The sequence below is a fragment of the Nicotiana sylvestris genome, chromosome 8, assembly GCF_000393655.2.
Source record: "Nicotiana sylvestris chromosome 8, ASM39365v2, whole genome shotgun sequence".
NCBI classification, from domain to species: domain Eukaryota; kingdom Viridiplantae; phylum Streptophyta; class Magnoliopsida; order Solanales; family Solanaceae; genus Nicotiana; species Nicotiana sylvestris.
In genome coordinates this window covers 210,891,712-210,908,491 of record NC_091064.1, presented here as the reverse complement: position 1 = coordinate 210,908,491, position 16,780 = coordinate 210,891,712, and the positions used below count along the sequence as shown (strand labels likewise).

Here is a 16,780-nt window from a genome sequence, read left to right as displayed (position 1 = left end):
GCACCCTGTGTGCAAATTCAGGCATATCTGGTCCCGCTCCCAAGTGCTGATCATTTTCGGCTCAGGCGGATCCGAGGAGTCTCTAGGTAGCTATTGGCGTTCGCAGCCCGGAGCTCTTCCCTATCTTACTTCTTCATATTCTTAGTTTCTGTATTAAACTCTGTGGTTTGATTTGGAGTATTCCATTTTGTTAGATGCTCATGACTAGTGACACCCCGGTATCGGGCTATGTTGGGTTATTTTTCGTGAATTATGCTATTACCTGTTAACTTTGGATTATCTTATCATGTTTTAGATTTATTTCTTATGGTTTAACTGTTAATAATTAGATATGGGAAGTGTCGGCTGGCCTTGTCTTCACAAGAGGCGCCATCACGACCGGGCCCAAGTTAGGGTCATGATATACAGGTTCCTCTTTCATCAAACTCCACACTAGTAAGCCTTTGATTCACCTCTAATGATGTTCCTGTTGGCTTAGATTCGGCTAGACCAAGATCACTGATCAAGTCAAGAGAAAAATTCCTTTGGCGGACTAGAATTCCCTGTTTACTTCTAGCAATTTCAAGACCAAAGAAGTACTTCATCTCCCCCAGGTCCTTGATCTTGAAATGTTGTTGAAGTATGAGTTTAGAAGCCTCTATCATGGTGGGATTGGATCCAGTGATCAAAAGATCATCAACATACACTAGCACAAGGACCTGATCATGACCAGAGTACTTAGTAAAGAGAGAATAATCATACGGACATTGAACAAAACCAGAGGCACTTAAGGCCTCACAAAGTTTGAGATTCCATTGACTAGAGGCTTGCTTGAGGCCATAGAGTAATTTTTGAAGCTTGCGTACCTGGGAGGACTCCCCTAGCTAACAAGGCCAGGTGGTGGAATCATATAGACATACTCCACCAAATCTCCTTGCAAGAAGGCATTGAAAACATCATCTGGTGGAGCTTCCATCCATGCATGGCAGTTAGAGATAAGACTACTCGTGCAGTCACCATCTTGACCACCGGAGAGAAGGTTTCCTCATAATCTAGGCCTTTCTCCTGTATGTAGCCCTTGGCCACCAGCCTTGCCTTGTACCTTTCCACCCCTCTCTGTGCATTATATTTGACTTTAAAGACCCACTTGCAACCTATTGCCCCTTTTTTGCTAGAAGATCCACCAAGCACCAAGTGTTGTTGTCATTCAAGGCCTTCAATTCTTGATCCATAGCCTTAATCCACTTAGGATCATGCATGGCCTCAGCATAAAAAGTTGGCTCTTTGACTACTGAAAAATTGCACATTGATTTGAAGTAGGAGTCTGACAAAGAAGTATAAGACATATAGGAGGAAATAGGATACATGGAAGCTGAGCTTGTAGTAGAGGTTCCAGAAGACTTTCATGTAGGCACTTGATGCACAAAACCATGAAGCCGACCTAGTGTTTTGGAAGGCCTGTAGGATCTTCTGACTGCAATATGTGATGTATCATTGTTTGTAATGCTTGTTGTAGGTGTAGCAGCTGATAATTCTATAGGACTAGCTGGCTCACTATGTACTGAAGCATGATGAGTCCCTAGTGAACATTCAACTGAAGTTTCAACTGGTTTAACCATATTGGAAGGGCTAACACTGTGATCAACTTGTGCATTGTTTGTGACAGGAATGGACACAAAGACTCTGCATCTGATGTTTGAGATGAATGAACTGGCTCAAATGTTCCCCTAGATCTAAAAAGAAATACATTCTCCCAGAACACAACATCCCTGCTAACAAACATAATATGGTTGGTCAGACTATAGAGTTTGTAGCCTTTCTGAGTAGAAGAATACCCCAAATGTACTGCCTTTACTACTCTGGCATCAAATTTGTGTGTGTTGGCACCTGTTCTAGTTGCATAACATAAGCAACCAAGAATCCTAAGGTGTTGAAGGTTAGGTTTCCTGCCATAGAACACTTCAAATGGAGATTTTCTGGACAATGCAGTAGAAAGAATTTTGTTAGAAAGATAGACAACACTCTACACACACATTCCCTAGAACCTCAAGGAAATGCTTCCTTAAAATCAGATTGACCTGGCAACTTCTAATATTTGCCTATGTTTCCTCTCTACCACTCCATTCTGCTGGGGTGTATGAACAGAAGAACTTTGGTGAATGATCCCCGCTGAATGAAAAATATCATGGAAATGAGTATTAAAAAAACTCGGTACCATTGTCACTCCCGAAGACCTTGGTAGTTCTACAAAACTGAGTTTTTATTAAGATCAGAAAATCCTTCATAACAGTTGAGACATCACTTTTGAGCTTTAACAAAAAAACACAAATCAGTCTACTATTGTCATCTACTAGAGTTAAGAAATATCTATTCCCATTATAAGTGGGAACTCTACAAGATCCCCACACATCACCATGTACTAAATCAAAAGAACATGCTGCTCCACTAGTGTTTTGAGGAAATGGTAGCCTAGTCTGTTTGGCAAAAGGGCAAATTGAGCATGGCCTACTGCTACTTTTATTATATTGCTTTACTATATGCATCTACTGCAATATTTTGTGAGGGACATGTCCTAGTCTTCTGTCCCAAGTCTCCTCATCACTTCTCACATGTAATAATATTGTGTGAGCCATATTGTTGCTATATTTTTTATCCCAGTAGTAAAGTTCATTGAGAAGTCTACTAGTCCCCATCACATTCCTAGTGTGAAAGACCCGCATAAGACAAAAATCACGAAAGAATGCCATATAATAATTCAGTTCTTTAGTAAGCTTAGAGACTGAAAGAATGTTGTATTTAAAATCAGGCACACAAAGAACTCCTGAGATTTCCCCTTGGTTCAACTTACATTTACCAATATGAGAAATTAGGAGCTGAGATCCATTTGGAAAGTGTACTGTACCTGACGCACTATCAGGTGTATGCTTTTTAGAAATCATCTTAGAACTAGAAACTATGTGATCAGTGGCTACTATATCAACTATCTATTCAGGATTAATACAGTTGCTATAAATGATCTAATGTTATCTGCCATGTTACTATTGAAGTTGAGGAGGTATTATCTTTGGTTAGCATTCTAAGTAACTGGTTGTATTGTTCTGGTGTAAAAGACATAGTTCCTACTCCTCCTAGTCCTGTATCTGGGCCAGTATATTTTCCTCCAGTGTTAGTATTGATTCCTCATATTGCTACATTGTATGTATCAAAGTGAGTGTGGCCTTGAGGTTGTGTTGGGTAAGCTGCTACATAACCAAACGTAATATTAGATCCACCAAAACAATTTGTCTCCTTAGGTCCACCATAATTCGCAGCATTAGATCCACCATAGCTCATAGCATTAGCCCCATGCTTTCTCATCCCTTTAAAATCAGGTGGATAACAAATGAGCAGGTTGCAAATTTTCCTTGTTGTGGCCTTTCATCTTCCAATACTCACACTGAACAATGTTGTGGCTCCTGTCATTGTAGCTTCTCCTGGTATTTTGTTGTGAATTCTTAGCAGTCCATAAGGAAGTAATATCGTTTCCCACTCCAGGGATGATGAGGCTCTGAGTAGAATTTGATCTTTGAGTCTCATCCTCTATGATCAAAGCATAATCCTGGTTCAAAATAGTCTCAGTGGTCTTCATTAGTATCTGTCTCCTCGCTTGAGCATAAGAATCATTCAATCCTCCTAAAAATTGAAGCAATCTCTACTGGTGAAGATGCTCAACCTAGTCTTTTGACTTCTCACATCCAAAACTAGGAGTAGGAGCCATATCATCAAATTCATCCCAAAGTTCCTACAATTTTGTGAAGTAAACTGAAACAGAATCAATTCCTTGATCGTTGCAATCGCACAATGCAACTGATAGATTATCATATGATTGACCTTATCGAATCGCTCTTGTAGATCCTTCCAAACCAAATGTGCATTCGAAGCATAAACAACTCCACTCAATAAATGTGGAGATACCATTTTCATCATCCAAGAGAGGACAATTGCATTGCATTGCATGTATCCCACTCCTCATGCAATGCAGTAGGAAATGATTCCTTAACACATGCATCAGTAACAAACCCTAGCTTCGCTTGGCTTGGAGTACAATTCTCATCGACCTTCTCCATAGCCCATAATTCTCGGATCCCTGGAGCTGAACCGGAATTAAAGCAGAGCTTAGAGTGTCCGATGAATGTACATACAAAGGATGAGTATGATCGATTTTAATTTCCACCATTGTTGACGTCGAAGAATCCCCCATTGTTCGATCAAAATGAATGAGAAACAGAATTCGACCTAGCGACTACAGAGAATGAGAAACAATTGACTTAAAGTCACGAGAACATGGAATGCGCGATCAATTTGCTGCCATAGCTCTGATACCATGTTGAGATGCAGCCATAGAAGCGTCTAGATCGAGAGAGAAGAGAGAAACAAAGAAGAAGAAGAAGAAGAAGAAGAAGAAGAAGAAGAAGAAGAAGAAGAAGAAGAAGAAGAAGAAGAAGAAGAAGAAGAGAAATTCATTTTTTCCACTATATCTGTTATGAACTATACACATACATTTATACACAACTAACTCCCACTAACTATCAACTAACCCACATAATTAAATGAATTTACCACTAACTAATTGTCTAACTAATCCACGTCATTATTTTATTAGAAGAAACTATTTGAATTGCATTGTAGAACTGAAAACCAATTAATTTTTTCATATTGTAAAAATTAATCGTAGAAATCGTCCAAAGTTTTGCTAGAAGCCTTGGTTGCTACTGACTTTTAATGTGTGCATTCACTTTTCATGCAATGTTTGTTTGGTTAAACAAAAAGGAAATATTTCGTTATCTAGTGAGTAAAAAACAAAAAAGTCCCCAACAGAATAAAAAGAACTTTACTTAATGAGAAATTATGTTAACGTTGACCTTTAGTTTGAGCTGACAGAATAGTCATACACAATTTAGTTAAATTTTCTTTCAACAGCTGTTGGTCATTCTAATTGTAAATCAAGATCTCTTAAAAGTCATGTAAATGTATTCATAATTGATTATGTTATATGTAATTTACTGTCACGACCCAACTTTCCCTCCGTTTGGGTTTCGTGATAGCACCTAGTCTTAAGAACTAGTTAAGCCTAACAATTGCGGAATAACAATAATACATAATAACATCTAAAATTCTTCTGAAATAAATCCTTTATACAATGAACATCTTCCCAAAATCCGGTAGTACAAGTCATAAGCTCTATAGAGTTTTCGCTACAACTTATAAACACAACCGTATGGAAATAGATATAACAGTGTGAAAATAACATAGGAAGGTGACTTCGAAGACTACGAACGTAGCAGCAGATTTACCTTGAGTCTCTTCGGCAAGAATTCGCACAGCTACTAGCGAACAATACTTGGATCTGCACAAAAAAACTGTAGAAGTATAGTATGAGCACACCACAGCGGTGCCCAGTAAGTATCAAGACTAACCTCGGTGGAGTAGTGACGAGGAACAGTCAATACACCTATTGGTCTAATAAGCAGAACAAGTATATGTATAGAAAATAACCGAACATGATATCTATATAAAGACTAAGCGATATTTCTAACAATACGGAAACTACAATAAGGAAAGGAAACAACAACTAATAGTGGAAAACCATAATAAAGCTCATAAAAATGAACGAAAAATGCAACCCAAACTCGAAATTACAAATACAGTAAGGGCAAGTCATAACTCAGTAACTACGACAGCCCTCACCTTGAGTCTTAACCAGCAAGCATCAATCAAATAATCAAACTCTTTTCAAGTGATAAAAATTGGTTTGAAATATACTTCTTTTAAGTAAGTATCCTTTTCAAAAGAGTTTCTTTCAAAATAATGCTTTCAAATATAATCTTTTCCAAAAAGAAAATCCTCCGAATATAAGTCACGCTGTGACACCTCATCTCATAATCATACAATATGGGTCTCAATACCTGAACTCTAACACTTAGCATCCTGTGCCCTCATCACCCCTCATAATCATACCAACAACTCACGTGCCCAAAGAGTCATTCACACATGGAAGGAAAATAAACAAGGGGTGCGTCTATACTCAGAAATCTCAAAGAGTCTCCTACCTGATAAGGGTGATTAACCACGTGTATGCTTGTGCAAGTGTCCTAACATAGTTCGCACCAACTAGTAAGTATAAGGAATGGAACGAACATCACCCATAATGTTTACACAAGGATAGAATCAACGAAAATATCAGCTCAGAACATAATGATTTTAACAGGGGATCTCCTAGGATATCATCCCGTAGTCCCAAACGTAAATATGTGTGTTAGGGATCTCTTGGTATCCCGAGGATCTCTTGTATCCTCAATATATGTACTAGGGATCTCTTGGTATCCCGAGGATCTCTTGGTATCCTCAATATATGTGCTGGGGATCTCTTGGTATCCCCAAGATCTCTTGGTATCCTCAATATATGTGCTGGGGATTTCTTGGTATCCTCAATATATATACTAGGGATCTCTTGGTATCCCGCACTATTGCCAAAATCAATATATGTGCAGGGGAATCTCCCGGGTACAGTCCTATAGTCCCAAAAGTAAATATGCAACTCAACCAACAGAAATAACAGTCACAGCACAACAGAAAGCTCGTACATTACCACGATACATATAACAACAGCAAAAATAACAATAATACAAGTAATCAACTTAAGGACTATAAATCACAAGGAAACGGTAGAACCAGCTCACATGGAATAACCACAGAAAAGAATGATGATATAAAGAGAACAGTTTAACACGGGAGACCTAACATATAGCGACGATCTCCTAATATACAAGTCAATAACAACGAAATTAACGTGAGTCAAGTAGTTCCAAATAAGGGAAGCCAACAAGGATATAGATTATCTAACTCCTTTTTAAGGTTGGACAAATTCCGAAGATATTAGACAATTCAATTAGGGAGAGATGATCTTTAGCTTCACTTAAGCCTAAACAAAGTTTCAGGAAGGTTGCGAATAGTTCTCAAATAAGACAAACAGCTATGAAAAAATAGAATGACAATAGGAGAGGCGAAATTCCTCAATTAAATCGAATAGGAGTCAGTTAAGCAATAAGAGTGAATCATGAAGCAATTATTTCCAATCAAGTATGTAGATGTGAAACTAGTAATTAGGAAACTCAGTCATGTCAAGAACACATTCATACACAGTGAATATAAGGATCTAATAACTCTAAAAGACCAATTTTTCACAAGTAAGTCCGAGCACGCACTCGTCACCTCGCGTACACAAACTAAAATCAATTATAGAAGACTCAAATCCTAGGGGGAAGTCTCCCACACAAGGTTAGGCAAGATACTTACCTCAAAGAAGACAAACTGATACTCTAAGATGCACTTCTCGGGTGAAAAGACCTCCGGACAACTCAAATCTAACCAAATTAACTTCAAAGCACAAATAAAACACATAAGAGACTATTCCGGATCATAAAGTCTCAACCTTGATCAAATTCTAAAAATCGGTCCAAAAGTCGACCCCCGGGGCCACACCTTGGAACCCAACAAATTTTATAAAACTGAATACCCATTCCGATACGAGTTCAACAATATAAAATTTATCAAATTCCGATACCATTTGGTCCCTCAAATCACGATTTTTCATTTAAGAATCTTTCTTCAAAACCAACAACTCCTTCCCCAACCCAAAACATAATTTAAATGATAAAAACAAAAATAAATTCATGGAATATATTTAATTATAGTTGTAGAACACTTACCCAGTCAAATTTCGTAAAAAACCCACAAACAATTGCCAAGAACCGAGCTCTAGAAGTCAAAATATGATAAAAATGGTGAAACCCTCGATTTTGGAATATATTCTGTCTGCCCAGACATTTGTGCATCGCAAACGCGAAGAGAGGACCGTGTTCGCGAAGAAGAAAAGTTAAGGCTGCCCAGTTTGCTCTTCGCGAACGCGATGATGAGCTCGCGAACGCGGAGATGAAGGGCAAGAACCTACGCGAACGCGAACGTGAAGAAGGAAAATGTAGGGCTTCGCGAACGCGAAGTGTTGGATGCAAACGCGAAGAAGGATTTCGAGGTGGTCAGCAACAAGGCATCGCAAACGCAAAAGGTTGTTCGCGATCGCGAAGGAGGATACCAGAAGCAGAAAACAACAGTTTCAAAAATGGGAAAAATGACTCGTGGCCCACCCGGGACACACCCAAGGCCCCCGGGACCACATGTAAACACATAAACAAGTCACATAACCTAACACGGACTCGCTCCAGGTTACGAATCACATTAAACAACGCCGAAACAACGAATCAAACCATAAATCGAACTTATGAACTTTCAAATCTTCAAATTTCTAAACTCGTGTCGAGACCTATCAAATCAATCCGGAATGACGCCAAATTTTGCGGACGAGTCCAAAATGACATAACGGAGCTGTTCCAACAATCGGAATCCCATTCCGACCCCGATATCGCAAAAGTCAACTATGGGTCAAACTTCTCCATTTTCCAAACTATAATTTTTCCAACTTTCGCCGAAATGCCTCAATTTACTCTATGGACCTCCAAATCTGAATCCGGACACGCGCCTAAGTCCAAAATTACCATACGAAGCTATTGGAATCATCAAAAATTTATTCCGAGGCCGTTTACTCCAAAGTCCAACTATTCTCACCGCTTAAACTCCCAAAACTAGATTCCTTCTTCCAATTTGACTCTGAATCATCCGTTAACTGAATTCAACCATGCACGCAAGTCGATATACTCATATTATGAAGTTTTTCCAGATCTTACGCCGCTGGACGGAGCTTAAATTCGCAAAACGACCGGCCGGGTCGTTACATTTATTCCAACAATCTGTACCTTTCCTTTTTAATTTTCAATGAGTCTTTCATTTAGTGAGTTTTTTTTTTTTTCTATGTTCACTTTTTTCTCTTTTCTAGATGCTGAGTATTTTTGTCTATTTTATTGAACATATTTGTTTATTCTTGGAAAAGGTAAAGTTTCAACAGTGACGATGATAAAACTAGCTAAACTACGAGTAGCAACACATATATTTTTGTCAAATATATGTTATCTTTGATTTTCTCCTATCGATTTTTCCTACTGTAATAGGTCTTGAGTTTGCTCTTATTAGAATTCGCTCCTTCTTATATTTTTCTTTGTTTTCTGGCCTTCAAAATGATTGTTGAAGGTGCAGATTTAAAATAGTGACAAATGGTGTTATTTTATTTATTTTTCCAAAATTCATTTATTTAAACATTGATTTTATTTGGATTTGAACTCCATGAGAAATTAGATTAGGTGTTCCACGTTCCTTTGATACTGTACATTGACGTCTTAAATATACAAAGACGAAATACCCCCAAAAGCTTTGCGTTTACATCTCTCTTAAGGCTCTTATTTCTTTTTATACTACTTATTCCTACTATATTGATGAATTAGTCTAAGTGTCGCATGACATTTCTGTTGGTTTGTGTGTATATGTATATATCATATCCAACTAACTAAATTTATCTGTTCAACTTCGTAGTTTGAATAATATCTAATCATTTTTGTATTCAACAATTAAGGTTGATCTTATCTTCTTCCTTTTTTAATTTCGTGCAACTTATCACACACATATTTAATATTATTTACATATTTTTTTTAAGAATATACTCATCAAAATAGGATACACGTGCAACGCAAGTGTCCAGAAACTAGTAAGTATATAGATGGACATTTGAGTATTTGAGGGGTTGTTAAGAATATTAATATTCTTAATTTAACATTTCAAGATGAGTAATGAAATTTTGAATCACTGCCTTTCAAATACTCATTTTTTCAACTTCAATAAAATAATATCCAAGTGTAGGGATGACAAAATGGTTAAAAGAAAATAATTAACCACTCATATTATCCACTAAAAAATGGATTAGTTAATGAATTTTTTAAAAATGGGTCAAATATGGATAAGAACCATATTATCTATTTAGAAAATGGATAATCAATAGTTAACCAATGGATAACAAATGAGTCTAACTTTTACATTTGTAAAGCCTCAAATTGGGGGTTCCTCAAGTTAGGAAGACTAAGAATTCTCCCAAAAGTGATCATATGCAAGAAGTCATGGATAATATGACTATCCATATTATCCGCCGATTAACCCGTTTTTTATTCCTATTAAATATGGATTGGGTCGGATAATTTATCCGTTTTTTTTATTACCCATTTTCGATCCGAACCATATGCGATCTGACCTGCTCATTTGCCGCTCCTATCTAAGTGCCTACTTAAAACCTGAATTCGTTAATAAGGTGCAAGAGATTGGAGGATGAAGATATTTGTGCATTTCTAACGTACGTTAAGGAGAAGGAAATTAGCCTTCAGTCTCTTGGAATAACTGATAATAGTAAAGTATTTATTAACAGATACTAACGGGTGAGTAGTATGAAGATAATTTTAGGCCAATTAATTAGCTTAAAATTTTCAAAGTTTATGGGCTCATTATGTTTGTCCAAAATAGTGTTATAACTGCATCTTGGTCTTTTGCCAAATAAAAATCACATTCTCCGGTATATCTATAAAAATTAGGGATCGCAATGAGGTTAGGTAGAGAAGGGCGTGGTAGTCTTTTTGAAAAATATGACATACGTCTTTTATTTAGCTTTTATCATTTAATTATACTAAATTCCTCTATATTTTTACCTTAACGTATCATTTCAGCATGATTGACTAATATAATTAAGTTTTATATTTCGGTAGTGTAAAAAATATTTGCACTTTTATATCACTTAACAAGTAATTGCAGATAACTATTGATTTGAACAAATGATAAGAAACATATTATAGCAAGTTAAACACATTGATGATATAAAACTATTATTATATATAAAACTTAAATTTAATATATATTAGGAGTTAAACAACAAGTAATTCAACTAAGTGATCAAATTAGATTAATTAGCTAGGCAACACTAGCCCCCAAAAGCCCTTGGCCTTGGTAATGCTCCTCTCCTTTGTCAACTATTGCCAATTACAATGTGTAATATTTGTAATGCTACTAGCTCCTAGCTTGCTTTTATTAGTATACTTGCATTAAATTCCCCATTAAAGGATATGCAATCTTCAATTTATTTACTACTGTTATATATATCACATGTATAATTGCATATCTAAACCTCTAATATGCCTATATCTGGCACGAACCAAGCCCATGACATGTGTTATCCTTTTTAGGTGTAGGCTCATCTGGTTTTATTGTTGTGCCACCTCGAATCGCAAATACTATGTGAACTTGTGTCATCTCCCATTTTGGTGTGGAATTCGCCTAAGGTGACATGTGCGCCTTTTTTCTCAAAAACTTGTCAGCCTAGAAGCTTGTCAGTCCTGTTTGACCCGCCCTCCATCTTGGGCATCACAATATCTTGATTATAATCATAAATACATGATATCCTTTCATTCAGGGTACTGTGGCAGGCTTCTATTTATTACTAACTTGTACTTGACAAAATATTTGAGATGGATCAAAATATATCTTGGGAATTTCCTTGAAATATTATTTGGAGCTCCAAGAATATTCAAAAATCTTATTAAGCGCAGCCTCGTCTGCTTAAATGTAACATATAGCTTCAGTTTCAGAGTCTTTGAGATGAGAATTTTGACTGCTGCTATGTAAAAGCTGAGACCGTAAAAGTTATCTTGCCAAAGTTATACTTCTGGCCTCAAATGAAAAAGATTCAACTGACAAGAAATATAAAAGTAAGAACAAAATATGCCCATCATGCTACTGAAAAACTTAGATACGCCGAATAACTTATGTAATAGCACACAGATGGTATATAGAAGTTAACAATAATGTCATACATGCAAAAACTATGATACGGGTCAATGTGCTTCTAAGTATATTCTTATCATTGAATTCAACTTTTGTCTTCCGAAACTAAGGAATATCCTTTTAAATTTGTGTGGAAATAATTTTTAGTATGTTTATGTTTTGCAAATATAATAAATAAAGCACAAGGACAAACATCCTAAATATACCGCAGTATGTTTTCTTGCACGAACAACTGTATGTTGCACTTTCAAGAGGGATATCAAGATCGGCAACAAGTGTTATGGTTAAGGCAGAGCAACTAAAGTATTAGGAGGAAACATGTACGGGAAAAAAATTATCCACAAAGAAGTATTCGTTAATATATCATCACATTAAATACTTTTAAACTATAATACATAATTATCTAACTAACGTGACAAAATTGATTATTTGCGTAAGTTTTGATGATGTTCTTTTATTTAAAATTCATGTATTATGCTAATGTAATAATATTTTTCGGCATTTGATGATTGTTGTGTTATTAAACATAAAATTTCTCTCATAATTAAATTTTATTATTTTTTCATATAAATAAATGTTTAAATCATCACGTGCCACTATTAACGTGCAACGCACGTTCATAGATACTAGTTAATTTAATAATAGAAGTGCATATATTCATTGAACTATATAAATATCGCGCACTAATAATTTTTATCCTAATTTCCACCAAGAAACAAAAAAGTCTCATCCTATATCATTGACTGACCTAAGCTAAATCCTGAAAAGCTTAACTCCAAATATTTTTACAGAACAGGTCCAAGAAGAATAATTCCATGGTCCCTGTAATTTTCACTATTCTTCATTTTTCTCCTCCTTTTGCTTTTCAAAGTTAAAAGTATAGACATCTTTAATTTGTAAAGCAACCATGCCCGTTTGGCCATAAAAAAAATTCACTTTTTTTTCCGGAATCAATGTTTGGCCATAAAATTTTTAATTTTCACTTGATCATTAATTTCAGAATTTTTCGAAAATTTGAAAAACTCCAAAAAATTATTTTTCAAAATTTATCACTTTAGTGTTGGGATAAAAAATAATAATTCCGCCCAAGAATAATATCCACAGCAAATAATAATAACACAAGAGAGTAATAATAACACCAAATATTTTAGCGGGGTAAAATACAATATTCGAGCGGAGCAATATTACCACTATAATATTACAACTCAGTAGTGTCAAGAGACTACTACAACTTTGAAAGAAATAACACTCTTTATTTAAAACATCTCACTACAATATTACAACCACTCACTAGTTATCTCACAGACAACAATCTGTGGATTACTCTCACTGCTTTCTGCTTCTCTCGTTATTTGGGGGTGTTCGAGATGAAACTGAATACTTCTATTTATAAGAGAAGCCACCGCACCTCTAATCAATCAAAGATTGGAATCTTCAATCAGAAAACCAACTTTAGAAAAATTGGTTTTGTCCACCGCCTAAGCCGTAAGTTTCGGCAATCGTCTCATTTTCGTTTCTTTCCTTTTTTCTTTGGTAGGTGAGGTATGGACCCCACATATATCTCTCTTAATTTTGATTTTTCTTCTTCATTCCAAGTCTTGTTCTCAATCTCTGAAAATCTTCAAACTTGAGAGGCTTTGTGAAGATATGTGCAACTTGATCATGAGACTTCACATATTTGAGCTCGACTTCCTTTTTGGCAATGCATTCTCTGATGAAGTGATACCTTGTATCTATATGCTTGCTTCGATCATGATACACTGGATTCTTCGCGAGTGCCTGTGCTGATTTGTTATCAATACAAATCTGTGTAGCTTCCATTTGTGGCACAATGAGCTCCTTTAATAATCTCCTTAGCCAAATAGCATGACAGGTACATGATGTTGTTGCTATATATTCGGCTTCACAAGTCGAGAGAGTAACAATGGACTGTTTCTTTGAACTCCAAGAAATAACAGAATCACCCAAGAAAAATACAAAACCAATTGTACTTTTTCTATCATCAATATCTCCCGCATAATCACTATCACAAAATCCCCACAAGGTTGAAATCATTAGAAGAAGAATAAAATAACCCAAAATCGATCGTACCTTTTAGGTAACGAAGAATTCTTCTAGTAACCTTCAAGTGAGTAGAGGTTGGAGCCTCCATGAAGCGACTTACTACTCCAACTGCAAAAAGTATATCCGGCCTGGTACAAGTCAAGTATCTCAAACTTCTCACAAGACTTTTGAAGAATGTGGGATCCACTTTTTCTCCGTCATCAAACTTGGACAATTTTGTCCCACTTTCCATCGGTGTGTTCACAGGGTTGCAATCGAGCATGTTGAACTTCTTCAATATCTCTTTTGTATAGCTTTCTTGAGAGATAAAAATTTCATCCTCCATCTGCTTCATTTCTAGGCCCAGGTAATATGACATGGGCCCTACGTCTGCCATCTCGAATTCACGGACATATCTTTCTTGAAAGCTTCAAACAAACTTGGGTTATTACCCGTGAAAATAAGATCATCAACATAAAGACAAACAAGTAAGACATCTCCATTAGTATGAACTTTAAGGTAAAAAGCATATTCATGGAGACAACGAGTAAACCCATTGTCTTGAAAATACTTGTCGATGCAACTATTCCATGCTCGTGGGGCTTGCTTTAATCCATATAAAGCTTTCTTCAACCGTAACACTTTATCTTCATGGTTTTTGACCACGAAACCCAATGGCTGTTCAAGATAGACTTCTTCTTCAAGATAGTCATTAAAGAAGGATGACTTGACATCTAGTTGATGAATTTTCCACTTCATTTGTGTCGCCAAAGAGATCAGCAAACGAATCGTCTCCATGCGGGCAACAGGTGCATAGACTTCTTCATAGTCGATGCCTTACCTTTGCTTGTAGCCTTTAGCCACAAGTCTTGCCTTGTATCTCTCCACATCTCCATTAACATTCTTCTTTGTCTTGTATACCCATTTCACTCCAATTGCTCGATGACCCTTGGGAAGAGTTGTTAACTCCCAAGTGTTGTTCTTCTCTATTGACTCGATCTCCTCCTCCATGGCTTGTCTCCACCTGTTATCTGTAACAACTTCATCAAAGTTCATTGGTTCACTGTCAGCAAAGAGACAATATAAAGAATCAAAATTAGTAACTTCTTTTGTGTCCTCATAGAGCTCTTGAATATTCCTTGTCTTTTACGGCTGTTCATTTGAACTTTCTTGAGAAGAGGGAGATGCAACATTGGTTGGAGAAGGAGGTGGAGTTGTATCTTGCACAGGTTCCACGATTTCTGGTTCTTCTTTATTACCAAAGTATGGAAGAAAATCATATGAAGTTTCTTCGTGAGCTTCCCAGTTCCATGCCAATTCTTCATCAAATTCAACATCGCGACTTACCACCACCTTGCCGCTGCTTGGGTTGTATAGCTTGTAGCCTTTTGAACTCATATCATAGCCAATAAATACATGCTTGCCACTTCGATCGTCAAGCTTTGCTCTCCCTTGATGTGGCACATGAGCATAGGCTATGCTCCCAAAGACTCTCAAGTGCTTGACACTTGGCTTTCTTCTACTCCATGCTTCTTGTGGGGTTTGATCTCTAACATTTCTTATTGGAGACCTGTTATTCAAATAAACTGCACAAGAAACAGCTTCGGCCCAAAATTTCTTGGGCATACTTTTAGCTTTCAACATACATCTATCCATATTAATAATCGTTCGATTCTTTCTCTCTGCAATACCATTTTGTTGAGGTGAATAAGGTACCGTTAGAGGGCGATGAATTCCATAAAGTTGACAGAAGTCATTAAATTCGTTTGAAGTGAATTCGCCTCCTCTGTCGGACCTTAGAGCTTTAATTTCATAGTCACTTTCTTTTTTCACAAGTACTTTGAAATTTTTAAAAGCAGCAAAATCTTCAGATTTTTGGTTTAATAAGTCTTTCTACTAAAGTCATCAATGAAAAGCAGAAAGTATTTTCTTTTACCAAAAGAAGGTGGATTGATTGGTCCACATACATCAGTGTGGACAAGCTGGAGCGGCTTGGTTGATCTTGACATGGCTTCCTTTGGAAAATTCTTCCTTGCATGTTTCCCAAGAAGACAGGCTTCACACAATTGATTTGGATGGTTGATTGATGGTATCCCATGCACCATGTTCTTTTCTCCCATTGATTTGAGTGCTTCAAAATTCAAGTGCCCAAATCGCATGTGCCAACACCATGATTCATCTTGCACATTTTCCTTCAAACACTTTGCATCAATTGTTTTAAGATTCAGAGAAAACAATCTATTCTTTGCCATATGCACTTTAGCAATTAGAATTCCACTTGAATCTCTAAGCCAAAGATTCATATTCTTCATGTGGATGTCATATTCCTTTTCAAGAAGTTGGCCCAAACTCAAAATATTACTTTTTAATTTTGGCACATAATAAAAATCTTGAATTAACTTGTGACTACCATCTTTAGAGGAGATCAGAATCGTAAACATCCCTTCGATTTGAACGTTTGAGGTATCTCTAAAGGACACATTACCTCTCACCGTTTTATTAATCTCCACAAACTTCTCTTTGTATCCACACATATGATTGCTTGCTCCATTGTCCAAATACCACGAGCTGCAATTATCTCAGTCTTCTTCCTTGAGTGTCATCAACAACGTTGACTCATTTTCTTCTTTCTTGTCGTCAACAAGGTTAGCTTTTTCTTCAACATTGCTACGACATTTCCAAGAGTAATGGCCAAATTTATGACAATTATAACACTCAATTTTTGATTTGTCATACCTTTATTCATTATTTTCTTGGTAGTAGCCACGTCCTCTTCCTCCTCTATGTCCACGACCACGACCTCTGAATGTTTGGTGGATTTTAACTTCATTGTTGAAGTTGTTACCGTTACTTCTTCCTCTTCTATGACCGCCACGGCCTCGGCCTCGTCCGTTTCCTCGATAGCTTGTTTCACCTCCATAATCCTTGAAGGATGCCTGAGTTTTAAGAAGTT

The 16,780-nt window shown here is 36.6% G+C and overlaps 1 protein-coding gene across 1 annotated transcript; it reads right to left on the bottom strand.

Annotated features, from left to right (window-relative positions):
* Positions 1 to 395: 395 nt before the first annotated feature.
* Positions 396 to 955, bottom strand: LOC104245098 (uncharacterized mitochondrial protein AtMg00810-like). The gene is made up of 2 exons (XM_009800666.2): positions 869 to 955; positions 396 to 698 (listed from the first exon to the last, which is right to left on the bottom strand). The coding sequence occupies exons 1-2, from the start codon at positions 953 to 955 to the stop codon at positions 396 to 398; spliced, it is 390 nt and encodes a 129-aa protein (XP_009798968.2).
* Positions 956 to 16,780: the final 15,825 nt, after the last annotated feature.

Bases quoted from the DNA above. Each gene is read 5' to 3' on its own strand.
- LOC104245098 (XM_009800666.2), bottom strand. From the start codon at position 955: ATGGAAGCTCCACCAGATGATGTTTTCAATGCCTTCTTGCAAGGAGAT. The intron at 699-868 runs GTTAGCTAGGGG...GGTCATGATCAG, and splicing joins TGATTCCACCACCTGGCCTT to GTCCTTGTGCTAGTGTATGT.